Here is a 17,314-nt window from a genome sequence, read left to right as displayed (position 1 = left end):
TGGCAGCACAGACTGTACTTTTTCTGTCTGATTCCACAGTTTGATCTTACCACAACATCAAGGTCTTTCTTTCATTATTTTTTTTGTCCTACAACAGTGTAGGACAGCCTTTTTATAAGTAGCTCCCATAGTTACTTCTCAGCTCAGAGAGTGGCCAATTCAAATCTCCTAATTACACTGAAATCTGATTGCAAAGTTCTCTCATCAGCTCTACAACTGGAATGCTGTGAAAATATAGGTCTATATCGTGATTTCTTGCTCCCTGTGATGCTAATTTTTGCAATGAGTTGTTCTCTGAGATTTCTTTACAAATCAAATAATAGTACTGAAAGTTTTGGATAGATTTCTCAAAAAAGAAAAACTATAATCATCAGCAGCTTACAATGTAAATACTGTCTTGTTTGCTTTGTGAACATAGTAGAGAGAGAAATGCATTCCAGGAAAAACCAGTGATATTATTTTAATAGTCATTTTTATGGAAATATCAATTTATCCTCCACAAAAGATTTTTTTTTCCTTTTATTTTACTGTGGGTTTCCAAAACATAAGTATATTTCTCTAAATTTCCTTTAGTCACTGTAGAAAGAAAAAGCTATAAAGGGTCACCTGAAATTTGAATTACCCTTCTGAAGGATAGGTTTCCTTCTACTGAGTTGGGTCAGTAGGGGGGTATGGGTAGTGGATTTTAGAAGATTTAAATTTTAAGAATCTGGAACTAGGAGTTTGCTCATGTATTCCTTCCACTGAGTACATGAAAAATCTAATTAATTACATTTCTTTGTCTTCCATTGGTCTCAAACAGCAGAACTATTTAGGTTGCACAAACCTATTTAGACACCAAAATTTTTCATTCTTAAAGTGGTAAGGACAATGATATACCAGCAGGAACAAGGACTCAAACACTTAAGAGAAATGTTATCACCAAGAGTAGTCTCCCAGCTGCAGGTTCTGAATTACCCCATGAAGGTGCCTACTTCTTTCATTTAAAAACTTTCAGGCTTAGGGGATCTGAGCTGTAAATTACAGGACCAAAAATTTGATGATAAATATTCAACCACTTCAGATTCATTAGAAGAAATCAGTTTTTTGTTAATTGACTTTGCAACCCTGAAGGTATAGAACCAGCCAGTAAGAAATACTGGGTGGTGGAAATTACATGTCATTTCCAAAGATCGTATTTGGCCCTTCAAGGCTGTGTCATACACATTACAGGCATTCAGAAAGATGGGTTTAAGTGCTGAAACCACTTCACAAGGAGTAACACTTCTCCGGTAATGTACTCTAACCACTTTCTCTTTTCATGTACCTGCTACTTTTAAATAGATTAACTCAGTTGGAAGTGATTCCACTTCATATATCGCCTTTGGAACTCCTGCTCTTACAAGAATTGCTGCCTCCTCTCTTGATTTCCTGAGGTCCTGCCAAGTCTAAAGCTTTGCATCTACCCAACAGATTTATTACAAAGGTGTCAGAATTAGCAGCCTGAAGCCAATAGCAAAAAGAAACTCTGTATGTGTGTGTTCTGTTCAAAGCCATGGCAAATAAATTTTGTGGTGCAGTTCAAACCAACCAATTACAAAGACGCAAAAAAGAATCTTAAAAAGCAAGAAGTGTTAAGCTTTTCTTTCCTCTGGCAATTCGGGTTAGCTAAGCAACTCTCACATTGCAGGGCTTCCACTTTGATTTCTGGTGGATGCAGTGAAGCATCAGAGGAGCTGACTGCCTGGCTAGGATCAGAATACATGGAGAAAGTGATGGAGCTGGAATGGAAGAAGGACTCTAGCTCCAGCTCCAGTCACTGCAGGCATTCAGCTTCTACCTGAGATGGAAAGATATATGCTTGTGTTTTACACCCCTAAGTTGTGATCCAACACAACATTTCCACAAATGCTTATTTTAAATGAATCAGTACTTCCACCAAGTACCTAAAAAGCTGTGTAAACCAAATACTGTGCTCAATAGAAGCAATCTTAGCAAGTGCTATGTGCTTTAAAGTATAAGATTCCACTGGATTTAAGATTTATCCATATTTACATGCTCTCAAGCCAGGACACGACGTTAACTGTGTTACTTGAAATTAAGAGGCATCAGAGCTGACATTCTCTAGGTGTGTCTTACATATCCAAAGCTGCCAAAATAACACTGAAGAGTTTGTAACGGATGAAGGGAGTTTCAATGACCAGTCAGCGTTCCAAGAGCTACCAAGTCCTTCTGAAGCCTGAGAGTGACAAATTTATGGTGCAGAAATTGAGAAAGTGAAAAGACCTTTCACTGATTCAGACAGTTGCACATATAATATGCTGACATATCCTTCAACGTGCTTCTTCCTACCACCATGGCTGAATGAAATGAAGTGGACATTTTACTAGGAGGATGTTTTTGCTTGTGGTTTTTGGGGCTTTTGGGGGATTTTTTTGATTAGCCACCATACAGTACTTTCAATTCTTTATGTAATTTCTGATTAATAGTGTCTTTCCTTTCCTACTATGTGCACAGGATTCACTGACAGAGAAAGTGCAGGAACTGACAAAGGACATGATTATTTTATCTACGTATAGAATTAGTTCAGCTCAAATCAAGGAGGTTCAGAAACTACAAATAGTATAGGTATATCTTTGCTTCTGGACTTCAAGTAGTATTGGTCCTACAAAGCTCTGGAAATGTCTGGCTTTTTCCCTATACTATTTTTTGGTGTGTATTAGGTCAGTCTTTGACCCATCTTGAGGCTTCAGGTGCTGGAGAACATGAGGTTGTTCTCCTTTCCTTCAGACTATGTTGGCATGAACTCATTCACTTTGCATCATATCCGTTCACTTTGCTGTAGATTCCTTGGACCATCATAGTTCATGACTATTGGCCTCTGAGAGGCTGCACAAAGGACATACTGGCCCAAAACATTTTTGAAACTGGGTTGCTACAGAAAGAAGACAGTCTCTTCTGTCAAAAAGATTATTTAATATCAGTCTGCAATGAATCATTGATGTACTCAAATGCTGTGTGTAGAGCAGGACATTAATAAGATGTACAGGATGGGTAGTCAGTGGATAAGAATAAGATAATAAGATGTACAGGATGGGTAGTCAGTGGATTAGAAAAAAATGGACGGAAGAGCAAAAATCACCAAAGCAAAGCTCAGTCAGTGTATAGGTGAATAGAAACAAGGGTTCAAACTCCTAAGAAGACTGCTGAATTGATTTACACCAAGTAAGGGTTTGCCTCAAGTCTGTTTAAGTGATAAATTGGATGTACTAAGACAATTTTTGACAAGAGATAGGGTCTAAAGACAAAGAACTCAAAATATTTCAGGGAGATGAGACAAGAAGACAAAATAAATTTAAGTGCTGAGAGAAGCAGAAGGCAGCATGAGCAAGCCTTTCATTCCAAAAATATGGCTAATCTCCTTGTAACAGCCAAGCAGCCTCAAGTATCTGAAATCTTATCTCCCAAAATATCACTTCTAAGCACACTGGATTAGCAGTGTTTACTATAAACTTTGTTACTGGACAGATGAAGGCACTTAAGACTGCATATTTCTTTTTGAATATAAATAAAGCTTTAATTAGCACTTACTGCTTTGTACTCTCACAAGCTGCAACAAATACCAACACTTCTGCCTGAAATACTTTCTTTTTAAAAGAAAGTAGTACCTGTAAAATCTTGGTTGCTTGTGTTTGCCTGAGTTAGAAATTTAGATAATTGCCAACTAGAAGGGGAGGCTGTTCAATCTGTCACCTGTTGAGGAAATATTACCCCATATATCACAAAGATTTAAACACAGAAATTATCTAGATAAATGAGAAAGCAATCCAATATGACTTTAACAAATCAGACAGACTCTTATTTTACAGAAATTCTAAAATTTCATCCCTTTTCAATGAGATGGTTGTAAGAAACAATTTGTTGGAGTGAGAAACCAAGTTTCTACCAAACTACATTAAGAATTCAACTATTTGATGTACAACTTCAATGAGCAGGGTAAGTGTATGGTTTTCTGACAACCAGGGAAAATGCTGTTTAAATGCCATAGTGTAAAACTTGTGAAGTAAATTAAGGTCATATCATATACCTCTCTTGGGAGACTTCCATTGAAATCTTAGTTTTCTGATCTTCAATTTATGTACAACAGAGCAAAACAACACATTTTTCAAACCCTCTAGTTAAAGATAACTTTATCATGAAAATAAAAGCCATCAGAAAAAATATTGTTCTTGCAGCAAGTGATTTAAAAATCAACTTATTAAAGACTTTCTGTTGTATCTATTTTCTTTTCTATTGTATCTTATATATATTATATAAACGAAGCTTCATTAAAATGCATAAGTGTTAGTCTTGGAATCCAGTAGGCTGGAAAACAGATGGCAATGAAGCTAAAGAACATCTGCATCTTTGGGGTTTTAAATCTCTTACTTGTTTGTAAGTAACAGTGACAAATTGAACATTAGAACAAAAAGTGCAGTTATCTGAAAAATCAGTCTACATCAAAGATGTCAAACACTGTGATTCATAAAACTTTAAAGACAGTAATTATCCTGAACAGCTTCTAAAAGGGAAAAAAAAAAAAGGGGGAAGAAAAAAGAAAAAAGACAATGAGTGGAATTTCTAGAAGCAGGTTATTAATTACAGCCAGTGGCAAGATGTGCAGAAGGACCATCCAAAGAGAATTCCTGACCTGAATAAAAGGAAATGCTGGAGAACAGAGGGGGAAAGTACTGAAACTGTAAAAGGCCCTGGAGCCTTTCTCTTACTGAAGCCTAACTATATTACAAAGCTACCAGAAACAAACGGCATCCTCTGCAGCAAATCCTTACATTATGGAGGGGATAAAAAAGCCTTCTAACTGGCTTTACAAATAGAGAAACAGCCAACAGTCTTCTTTCAATTTCTGTCTTCAAATTCATAGTTATTTTATAATTATTTAATTTTACTTATATATTCTAGTCCCACTCGACTCTGTTAGTGCTGACGTAACATGGGAAAGTTAAATTCACTCCTTCAGGAATTAAGGTTCAGAATTTCTTGTCCAAACCATACTGATGTCAAATGAAAGACTCCTCCCAGGATTTCAGCAGGCTACGGGTTACATCCAAAAACATCAAGTAACACGTGAAGTGTGACTTGAGAGAGAATAAAAGTACACTTGCAATATAAACAAGTGAAAGAAGGCACATGAGACTTTAGATCTTTGACTGCACTGCTATGGATACATCGCACAAATTTGGGAAAGTTAGTTTTCCTCTATGTCTGCAGTCCCCATCTCATAACCAGGTGGTGACTCTGTGTAGTAATTCTGCTCTTTCTATGAGATTACAGAATCTTTCCTGGGGACAGCATCTCATTATAGGATTACATACTGCTTCCTGTAAAATGGCACCAACCCCTCCAGACACTACAGATATTGCTAGTGTATAATACTTCTACTGCTTGAACTAGTTGATCTAAAGTACCATGGACTGTGCTTTCCAAGATCTCTATCACTGTGGTAGCATTTGCACATAATAAAACAGAACTGAAGGCACAAACCAGCACAGACCCCTCATAGAAACTGCATCTTTATTGAAAGTTTGATATCATCACAACTCAAAGCAGAAAACTCATACTCTGGCATACAGTTTTGCAAAACCCCAGACTGCCTCTTGGTCCCTGGGACTTTGCCTTCTGAAATCATCATCCATCACACTCCTGTACCTAATTCACAGCTTGTCCTGGCTCTCTGCTTATTTTTTCTGTCCTGAGACAGAACCACCATGTCAGGCACTATGACTAAAGGGCGCCCGACAGTAGTGCAGTGTATTTGCTGATCTCATAACCTGCCACTGTGTACCAGCTGGTTTCATTCCCTCAGTGAAAACCACACTGCTTGTTGCAAAAGAATTGGACAGGATAAATAGTATCTTCTACAAACTAAGATTATAGGTTGTGGATCAAATCATTCATTGAGCTCTGTGCATGTCCCAAGTTGATTGCAAAAACCAGAGTCAAATATAGATCTGAGAAAAAAACCAAACCAAACCAAAACAAAAACCAAAACAACCCAAGCAGAAAAGCTAAACATTTGTCTCAACTGATGCCCTGGCCTATCTAGAAGCAGGATTAGGCAAGAACACACATATATGTAGTCACCAGCATGCATGAGTGCCATGCCTAGTGCCAAACCTGTTTTTGGCTTCCTCAGCTGAAATGGGTAAGAGCCCAGCAAAACTGAGCCAGGAAATTCTTTGGCACAAAACTAGAATGAAGCTCAAGTAGCTGAATATGACCCAATGTAAAACTAGACATGAGACCTATGCGTAAGGATACTACTCTGGATGTTCACACATTTCTAGGCATGAAGACAATGGGAAAAAGGGGCTTTATCACAACAATAGCAAAAATGACAAGACTATAGGACACATCTACCATGGAAAAGCCCTCTGTCTGAATTATGAATGAGAGACATAGTGGTTTAGCTGTGAGTTCCTGCTCCGCAATCAGGGTTGTTTTTATTTCATCCAGAGCCACAATGTACTCACACTGAGCATGCGTAACTGTTACTATGGAAAATGTCGATTTTTATTTTGGAAAGTATTTAAATATCACACCCAGAGGTTTCTACCAAATTATCTTTGGATGGGATCCAGACTGGAAAATCTAACTGCACAGCAAAGAAAAATTCTGGACTGTTGCTAAACTTTCCATGAAAAAAACCCACAAAAGCCAGAAACTAACAGGCTCAGGTAAAGACAAGAAAATGACAACAGCAAGTTGGGATAGATGAAAGAATAAAATTAAACCCCGTTTTACCTCAAGGTTATTAAGCAACCCTGCTAAGATTACCTCCAGCAGGTGTGCTAGTATTAAGAGTATTTCCCCAAACTGTTCAAAGGCTGCCACAAAATAGATGTACTCTACTATATCTAGCATTAGGCTGCTCATTCCAACTTCAGTGGTAATCTGAAGTTAGCAAAGACTTATGGTTGAACTAATAAATTACGTTATGGAATTCTCATGAAAATCTACTTAAATTTTTAGAATAAACTGTTCATGGTTTATTCCAGTGTGTTTGACCTGCCTTTACCTGCCATCTAAATTTTCATATATACATAATATAAATTATATGATATAGATATATATAAAGGATATAAAAACCTTCAGGTTATGAAAGGTAACGTTCTTCATCATGAAGCTACAGGCAAGTCAAGTGACTTGAAGGATCATGTAATTAATGTCAATCGGGAGATCAGAATTCATATTGTCTGAACAGATTAAGAACATTGTGAAACTGGAGCAGTGTGAGATGTAGCACTGGGATAAACTAGTTGCTTTCTGAACAAATAGGCTTGAATTTGCCATTCAGAATTGCCATTCTTAAATAAAAATGCCTTGATTTTCACATTTCAGGGACCCAGTAGGGTAAAGCTCCCTTTATAGACAGTGGAAAATATGTACTTCAGAGAGTGATTTGGATTGAAGATGGAAGCAGTCTTCCTCTAAGAAGTAGGCATCTGCCTTTACTGGAGTGAATGCCTGATAATTAGTTTCCTTGCTTGGATATTTACAAATGTCTGAAGTCACTAGTGTGGGACAGTGACCACAGTATTGATAAGCAGAGCTTGAGAGCTGGGAAGGGCATGAGACCAAAAAACAAAGTTAGGTCATAATTTTAGAGAGTCATTTAGAATTTAGAATTCTGAAACATCTGTATTTGCAACAATGTACTCAACAGAAAAACTGTAAACCACGGTACATTCTCATATTAAACATGCTGACAGAAAAAAAAAAAAGGCAGGAAGATAATTTTATCACATGAAGAAATTTCAAAATCAGAAATTTGCTACTCTTAGAGATATTTGAACATCTGAGTCAAAGCACTTGGAAGCACAGGGACTTTGGATTAGACATAGGAACTCCACTCCAATTAACTCTGCAGGCTTCCACTTCCGAGCCAGTGGGTTACTGACAGTGTCTTCTGCAATGAGTCTCTCTGGTAACTAGGATCATTTCCAGAGTTTGCTTCAGAGGTTGTGCAGCTGCACTTCCATAATCCAGTTTTTAAAGCTCTATCTTGACACTGCAATTTCTTTTTCATTTTCCCTGAGGCTCACTAAAATTCAGTCCCACCTCTTTATACATAATCATAACTTACATATTTTTGCTTCATCTGTAAATCATGATTTCCCCCCTCTCATTATATTATTGAAACACACCCATGAGGGACAGAAAATATACAAAACTTCCTATACTTATGCTTCTACCCTTGCCAATAAGGAAAGTTGGACCAAAAGACCTGACAAAGCCTGATGCTATATCTCTTAATCCATCACAGCTAGAAGCAGATATTGTATGGAACTGGCCTGTCTCCAACACATCAGCCCCTAAAAATGAAATTAACATGATGAGCATCTACATAATTTGAAACTTTTCAAATGGCATATATTATACAAATATCAAATTTGGAAGTCCAAGAGGAGTTGGCTGCAGAAAGAATCACTGCTGCAAAGACGCTCAAGGGGCAAATGAAGGCCAAAGTTGTTCTAGGGATGACTGTTTCAGAATGTTTTTAATCATTATCATTGAGAAATCAAGAAAGAAAAAATTATTACCCATGGCTGGCATTGTTAGTTGGGCAATATTATGGTGACAAAGGAGGTATATAAACATGTAATGTGCAGTAAGTTAAATCTTGTCTGGAATGAGTTGCCTCCAGAACTGGAAGCAGGATAGCTGCACGAGTATGGCTCTGAGCCCAGACTAATTAGCCCTGCTGAGAACATGTTAACATGGCTATTTTGCTTCCGGGACCCCAGCTAGCAGGGCTGAACAGCGTTACAGCATTACAGCGTGAGGATAACCCAAAAGCTTTTGGAGATCAATTATCTACACAGTGTAGCATAACACAGTATAGAAATACAAATTATGTTAAGACCCAGTTATCCCTAGTCACAGTAAAACCATGGCTAGACTATTTCCAGGACAAGAAAAACACCTCTTAACTTTTAGATCCAACAGCCCTGTGGCAAAGCCCACTGGAGACCCCGGACTTGGAGTCGCAGCGGAATAGCTGCCTCCTGCCATTCTGGGAATACAAATTGCTTAAAGTACCAGATGGGAGACAAGGTCATAGCCTTGAACTCTGCTTATGTTCATGGCTTTGGAAATAAATAACATCATCTAAAGGTGGAATGCAGGGTGTGTCCAGGGCTCTCAACTCAAGAGCTCTTAAAATGATTACATTCCAGTGTGCTTAGAAAGTACAGTTTAACCAAGAGGGCTGTGCCTAATTGCTATATTCTTGTCCCCAGGTACAGCGTGGTATATATAGGGGTGGGAAAAAAAAAAAAGACAAAGAACTCACTTGTTCCCACTAGAACAAAGGTTGCTTCTGGATACTGAACACTTTGGGAAATATGGGAAAGCATCAGAGGCAAAGGCTTGGCAGTCGAGGTCTCAGAAACCAGTCTCTAAGACTGCACGCCCTAACTTTTGTAATACATCACCAAAACCATTAAAAAGAAGCTTATAACACAGCACATGCAAACCACTGTAATAATAAACAGGAATTTCATACTGCAGCAGAGAGACTACTGCTTTTGGCTAATTTCCACTCCATTCCAATAGAATGAGGTTATAACTTTGAAAAGAAGTGTTTCTATATAGATAACAAACAAACAAAAGCTTCAACAACCTTCTTCCCTCCCAAAACCTTTCTGTGGACTCTTTTGTGCTAGAATTTTTATTTTTCTCTTTATCTGAGTGGGGAAAATAGGGGGGAAACCTGGGTCTTTCTAGGGCTATATTTGTGAAGTCATTGATAAACCAACTTAGAATTCTATGATCATTTAGCAGTAGATATGCAAAAAAATGTAGCTGACTTATTATTTGACTGCACAAGGCACAGCACATGGATGCTGCAAATTTTATTTTTTTTTTTCTTCAGAATCTTGCTTAGTGTGTAATGACTGTGTCAACTTCAGCTGATGCAAACTGGTTCAGCAGTGTGGGCTTGAAGACAATGTAGCTGCAAAAGCTTATGCCTGTGTTTCTAGAAACAGAAATATGTGGGTCCATGGTCTTAAGGAGTTAAGGTTTGTATGATCACTTAATATATATGTGTAACTATACGCATTTTAGAAAAGAAAAAAAACTTTTCTGGCTAATCTTTCACAGCATTTTTTCTTTTTACTTATGGTCTTACATAAAAAGAAAACAAATAACCATGAAGACTGCAATTTATGTTAAGCATGAACATACCGTTAAGTAGTGTCAGGTATTACCGATAGCACAATGATACTTCTTCTGTTTCCCTCAAACCAAAAACAGGAAATGCCATTTGCCATGATAAATTACACAACTGGTTCTGAAAGTGACTGTTGAAAGCACTTCCTCCCTTGTCCCACTGATATCCCTTAGTGATACACAGAATTAAGATGACGTAACCTACATGAGTGCTATGGAGTGCTGTGTCAGTGCAGCTCATACTTCAGGACCCTAAGTATGGTCTGATGAACATGACAAGGGGCAGCTGTTTGACTCTGGGCAAAGTATTGTAGTCTTCTGGGTCTGAAAGTAGCTGGGAAAGGCTTTCCAGAGAAGATTTCCCCTAAGGGAGAGGATTGGTAAGGGACCATATTGTTGAACCCTTGAAAATTAGCCAAAGAATAGGCTGCACTGACTAAGCTCCTTATTAAAAACAAAGCCTATTCTAATTTCAGCATGTGTTTTTGGTATGAATGTGCAGGAACCCTAAGGCACAGTGAGGTAGACAGCAACTAAATTCTAGTAGAAAAAAAATGTGTTTACATCAAGAAAATTATTTCAAAAGTTGCTGGACTCCTCCCATCCACTTTTATTCTCTGCTTACCAGAGAAAGAAGGCTTTACTCTGTGTAGTAAGGTCACATTAATGAGACAGTGTGAGTAGAAATTATGTTATCAACTGTTGCAATCAAAGACATTGTTCCCATATCAGAGACAATTAAGCGTAGCAGATGTTTCGTGCCAGAGCAGAGATCCAGAGTATCTTAGTTCATAAACAGGAGTCTATTTGCATAATTTATATTATATTAAATATCCAAAATAAGTCTACTATAATTATAATAATTAGCATTATATATTTTTTTATTTGAAGGTAGTGAAAATAAATGTACATAAAAACTGGAGTCTGGATTATCAAAAGAATTCTACAACCAGTGGGAAGTGCTCAGTAAACAAAGACAGTGCAAAACAACTAATATCAATCACCTGGCTTGTCAGTTTTCATTGTTTTGCTTTGGCTATTAAAAATAAAATCATAAATTTTTTTCCCATTAACATGAAATACTCTACAAATTCAGTCTTATTTGAGGTATCGTTATACATAGACATTAGGATTTCCTTACGATATATATACTTTTATTATGATATCTCTTTTTTTCTCTAGGTAAAGGATGCTGGAGATCTCTAGCTAATATGTCTTAGTTTGCTATACTCTCTCATGTGCCTTGGCTTAAAATGTTGTTTATCAATTTCTCCTAATGCATTAAGTGCTTTCTCATAATCAGCAAATGCCATGTCTAGCAGCAAATCCTATATGTTTGCGTTTCCATTCTGCTATTAATCACACTGCTGTGAAATACCCAACTAAAGATTATCCACTCTTTCGTCTGGCTAAAAAGCTACTAGAGAACTGATTTATGAATGAGGTTTTTGTTTTCTTAACACTTCAGGTCAAGGACAGAAGTGTGAAGTGGTTGTGGTCACTGAAATTTCAGCTGGAGTTTGGAGTTTGCTGGACTGCAGAGCACTTGTAGATTTACATACTCATACGTGTGTCCACTCTTAAGCATGTGTCCACTAGCTGAATGAGTGCTCTTCTCCCAGACACATCTTATTGCAGATCGCAAACAACTTATTGATTTTGGTAATTTACTAATATTCAAGTTTCTCAAGAAGATAATTTTCACTGCCAGCAGAATCACATTGCTCAGAAAATGAAAGTCAATGATTCTGAACAAAATATCATAGAAATGTAGCTGCTCATGTGACTGCTGTGATGGTGTTGCTGATATCTAGTTCATCACGAGATAAATATTTGCTCAAAGCTTATATATATTAATATGAAGACAGCTTTTAAGTCCCATTTGCCTGACTTTTACTAATTATTCCTGGGTATCTGGATTCACTGAGGACCTGATGGCAGGATGGGAGCACTTATAATGACTGCTTCTATTCCTACAGAATATCCCAAGGGAAGAGGGAGTGGATAGAGAGCATGTCTGACACGCAAGACATTAGACCCTTCTACCACTCTGGGAAGAAGACCTCAGCAAAACCAGCCCTTGAACAGCAAACTACACTGCTGTCTTCATATGCAGGAACTGTTTTTTCTTCTCATTACCATTTGAGGAGGCTTCTGCCCTAGACAGAGATGCTTCTCCAAAAAGGGTGCAGCTCATGAAGGCCTGAGTCTGCATATACCATAGGGGCAGAAATCTTCTATAAGGGGTAAACCCAAGCATAATGAAAGAGAAAGTGAAGGGATCAATCATTTAAAGGAGACCAGGCACCAGCCAAATGAACTTTTACACTGCAGCAGACTGGGGGTCTGGCTCCTACTGGTCAATGGGTCAAGGACCGTACTTCTTCCCAAGGGAGGAAACCTCCAGGCAGATGTGGGTGTAGCTCAGAAACTATATACATTTTTAGCCTCCCTTCACCCCAGCTGATTAGCAGGAATGTGCAGAAACAAATGACTGACCCCAGCTTTCAGTACTGCCCAGGAATGATGTACAGGGCTAGGCTGAAGGGATGGGCTTGTATATCCACACATTCAGTGGGCACTTTCCATGAAAACCCAAATACCCTGCCACCATGTACACTTTGACACATCAATCCTCACTGAAAGCTCATGAAACAAAGGAGGTCACTGTTGCATCTCTGAAGGTCAGTACTTTATCATTTGGACACAGGATTATAATTTATAAGTATATTAGCTTTTTAAAAAGAGATACACAAGTCAATATAAAGCCTATTTTTTGGAAGGTAAATTCAGATGGTATTAGTAATCTATTTTCAGAAAAATTATTATGATGGCTCATTGTGTAACAAAGGAAAACAGATTTCTCACAGAAACAAACTAAACTTTGGTTTTTTTCTTTACATAAAAAAACAAGATAGAGTTCTCACCTTGCATACTCTCCCAACTCTGGAAAGGATTGTCTTGTCAGATGTGCCACTATCTTGTGATATTTCTCGAAAAAAGAAGTAGATTTTATCATCATCTGGGTTATAGGTATCTGGGATAGGAAAAGTTCCAATGAATTTTGCTCCTAGAAATTAAAAAAAAAAGGGGGAGGTGTTAAAAATATGAAGACAAGCCTTAGTACTTGCGATTAAATATCTCTGCACTTATGTTGCATCTTCCAGTGAAACAAAAATATCACTATACAGACATTTAGTGGCAGATTCCTTACTAACTGCAAGAAAAAACATAGTCATGGACTTGTAAGTAATTACTCTTAATGTGATGTTTTTGTGTACATATCTCACTACCACTTGCATAAATACGCAGCACTGGTTATCATTCTAAGTTTGAAAATAGGATAACTCTCAGTACAAAATATTGCTTACACAAATCTACTTTACTGCTCTTGCTACCAATATGAAGCTAAGGAGATTTTCTGAAATCACCTGGTAGAATTTAAATTCATTTAATTAGCATTTTAGCAGTTATGAATACAGAAATACACTACTGTTACTAGAGGTAACTTGCAAAGGAATGAAAAAACCTTTGTCAACCTATGGGATTAAATATGTTATACAAATGAAAACTTCTTAACGTAAAAGTTTCCTACATATCTATGATATAACAATCTTCCTGATTATATATACCAAATCCAATACAGAGCCACGTTGGGCTTCCCCAGTTAGCACAGCAAGCTCCAAAACTGACTGAGCACACAATTCCTTGTGGATGAAAACAGATTAGCTATATCGATGTAATGGTTTGTTTGGGTTATTTACATCTGCTTTTTCCAAAAAGTGCCTTGTCTTGACATGCTGGGCCATTGTATTATTTCTGACCTACTCTAGAGCAAGCTTGGGTGTCTGCATCTTACTGGTCCAAGATGCTCTTTGCTGTCCTTCTCAGCTCCCATGGTCTCCAATCCTGCTCTACCTGCTCACTACTTGAGGGGTTTTGGTGTTTTGTGCAGGTTTTTTTGTTTGTTTCTTCTTCCTTTAAATTTTGCACTAAAATCAGAAATTAAAGTTATTTGAGGGTCCCTGACTCTAACAGAGCAGGCAACAACACTGTCTTGCACAAGTGAACCAAGTACTTGGGGCAGTGATTTTTAAGACATTCCCCAGTGTGCTACAATAGATGAGCTCTTCTGAGAGCACTTGGATCAATGATGTTTTTCTTTAAACAGAAGTGGTTATACAAATACAGTGCAAAGAGACCCTTGACTCTAAAATACATTCTTTCAGCAATAAAATACACAGTCTTTGTCCCTCATTATCAGGTAGGCTGGAGTAGAAAGCAATAAGGAGGGTGGTGTAAGAATGCAGAGCAAACAGAGCATACTGGTGATATGGAGGGAATAGTATTATCAGCTTTCAATGTATCTTCATGCCTTTGTCCTTTTCATAATGATTGTTACTTTATATTAGCCTGGAGGAATTTTCACCATGAACTCTACAGTACACACAGGAAAGAAAGAGAGTTCTTGATTCAAAAGTTCTCAGTCAAAGGCCTGAGACAGAATGGGATGTATTAAAGTGCTCAACATGCACCTTCGAGACAGAAGAGTAAATTTATGAGTCAAAATAGCCACAGTGCTGCTTGCATTTTAGACCTTTCTGACACTAGAGAATGGTGTCAGCAGGAAAAATGAAATGATGCAGGCATCAAGATCTATAAATTTAAGCTAGGATTTCTAAATGAGCCTGAGGAAAATATTCAATTACTCCTCAGGGCCTGTAAGGCTACTTTGAAGATTAGATCTCTAAGCATGAATAAATACATAAGTATTTTTGCAGTATGGTTTCTTAAATATGCAGTTAGCTAAATAGCCATTTAATAGGAAAACCTGTGAAATACTCCTATACCATGCTTTTGGAATTCACATCCTTTTTTTTTTTCTCTGTAATCCACATTCATAGAACAAAACACTGAATGTATGGGGTTTTTTAAATTAAATTTCATTGCTTTCTTTGGCAGGCCAAATGCAAAAACAAATGTCTCAATACCAGTTCCTGGAATACATTTAGAAGAATCTTTAACAAATTAAAGGAACACAAATATTTAACAATTTTAAATCACAATTGAAAACACTGAAGTTGAAAGTTAAATCCAAACAAAAATACACTGTAAGAGATATGAAGACACAGAAAGTGAAAACAATTTAATGGAAGAGATTATGATCTGAAAAGCACACTATGTTCTGCAAATGAGATCTTTGTCTGATCTTTTCTAACCCATCCATTTGACATATAAAAGTGTATTTAAACTAACTGTGAATTAGGCTTTTGGATTCTTTGCATGGGAAACGAATGACAATGATTTTAAACCACTATTTGTTTTCCCATACACAGAATTGTTCCTCCCCCCCAATTGCTTCCCCCCAATATTTTCCCACATATTAATTTCATGACTGGATTGTATGCAACCAAATAGGGGATTACAGGCATCATGAACTCTGACGATAGATGGTACAGGTGTTCCTCGTGCTTTTTTAAACATGCTAATGTGGCCTAGTGGGAAAAGTTGATACACCTGGTCCTTCACTGTAGGGTTGGCTGGAGTGGCCATGTGTGCTGTTGGTTACCTGCTGGCTGTCACACCCTTCTAAAACCAGCGGTAATTGTATACAGTGCAACCATGTGTGCCTCAGTGAGACCTATGGACAAGTTAGACCTCAGAAAAAGAAGGCAGTAATGGATTAGCTATCCCAGAACATGAAGAAATGAAAAAGCAACCCAAAACGGTGGAAGGCAGAAGGTCTGTGTAGCTGAGCTGGCAGAAATACATGGCACGATAAAATGCAAAGGCTATTGCTCACCTCAATTATCATAATCACCAAGAAGTCAAACTCCTAACCAGTATTCAGCCAGGTCCTCTCTCAGGGAGGGACAAATGAATAATCTTATTTTAAGACGGATTCCTGCAATAGGAGGGGTGAGTCACCCTCTGGAAGTGTCACCTCTCTCAGTAAATTACAGAGACAAGTGAAAGCATTGAGCTCAGATAGGATGCAAGCTTTTTGCCTTTTAGAGCTAAGGGTGCTGAATCCCATCCAAAGTTCACAGGATATAAAGAAATCATTGCCTGCAATTCTTTGCCATGGAAAAGACTACTATATTGCTATAAAAAAATGAGAAGGAAAAAGAAAAAGTAGAGATTAATATAGTTCAGGGAAACCCTCGTTCCAGCTATGGCCTTAGCTTCCTATGGAGGGAGGAATGTGCAGCTGTTTAGTGCATGCCTGTGTGTAGTGCTCGGGTATCCTGCCACGGGATGCTCTCCTCTGCCCACTGGGCTGAAGCACGGCAGACTGGTTCCAGTGGGTGGCTTTGCCATCCGGAGAGGGGCCACCAGCCCCACTTGCCTCATCCCCTGCCACAGCCACAGGAGAGGCAGCTCCAGTCAGTGGCTGTGGGAACGCCTGATTCCAGCTCTGCGGGAGAAGGGCTGACGTCTGAGCAGAGGCAGCATCCCCTCTGCCACCGCGTGCAGGAGTGTGAGCATGTGTGAGCGTGAGTCATGGGAAAGATTAGCTGCCTTCCTCCTTTTCTCCTCTGTGGAGCTGCTATTCAGTCACTGAGATTAAGGCATGTCTTAATTAGTCAAGATAGAGATGCCCTGCAAGGAACTGGAAGGTATCCCACGCATTTTTCCCTTATGCTTTGTCTTTCCCTCCCTTCCCTCAGGAAAGGATAATTCTGTTTCCAGAAACAGAATAAGACTAAACTTTAAAAATATTAAGGTGCGTTATAGCAAAATTTCCTTGGCCCTCTGGAAAAAAACAAGCTATATATTTTATGCTTATCCTAAGTAAAACATGAGTCATGCCTGGAAATCATTTATTTCTAATTGTACAATTATTCAAGCATGTACAACTTTTCCTGGAGGTCTAACACATGGTTGGTAAATGGGTGGTAGATTTAGGGAAGATGGGATTTAGATGAGATGGGAGTTTGAAACTTGAAATCAAGTAAATGTTTTCCTTATACCAATATCAACAGCAAGTACAAAAGTATGTAATTGGTAACATTACACAATAAACTACAAATATATTGGCCACCCTATGGCTTAGTGCAGAAATGATTCCGTCATTTCGAGTTGCACTCAAAATTTTCTC

General features: G+C 38.1%; 1 protein-coding gene across 4 annotated transcripts in view; it reads right to left on the bottom strand.

Moving 5' to 3' along the window:
* The window catches only part of SEMA3D (semaphorin 3D), a 139,279-nt gene that overhangs the window by 37,101 nt on the left and 84,864 nt on the right, over window positions 1-17,314 (bottom strand). For all 4 annotated transcript variants that reach the window (XM_032688655.1, XM_032688657.1, XM_032688656.1 and 1 more), the window contains exon 8: window positions 13,140-13,282. In XM_032688655.1, coding sequence (XP_032544546.1) covers window positions 13,140-13,282 — 143 coding nt within the window. The remainder of the gene's footprint in view (window positions 1-13,139; window positions 13,283-17,314) is intronic.

This window comes from Chiroxiphia lanceolata, chromosome 5 (assembly GCF_009829145.1).
Source record: "Chiroxiphia lanceolata isolate bChiLan1 chromosome 5, bChiLan1.pri, whole genome shotgun sequence".
Taxonomy (NCBI): Eukaryota; Metazoa; Chordata; class Aves; order Passeriformes; family Pipridae; genus Chiroxiphia; species Chiroxiphia lanceolata.
The sequence above is the reverse complement of the archived record's forward strand: the minus strand, read 5'-3'. Positions and strand labels throughout refer to the sequence as shown.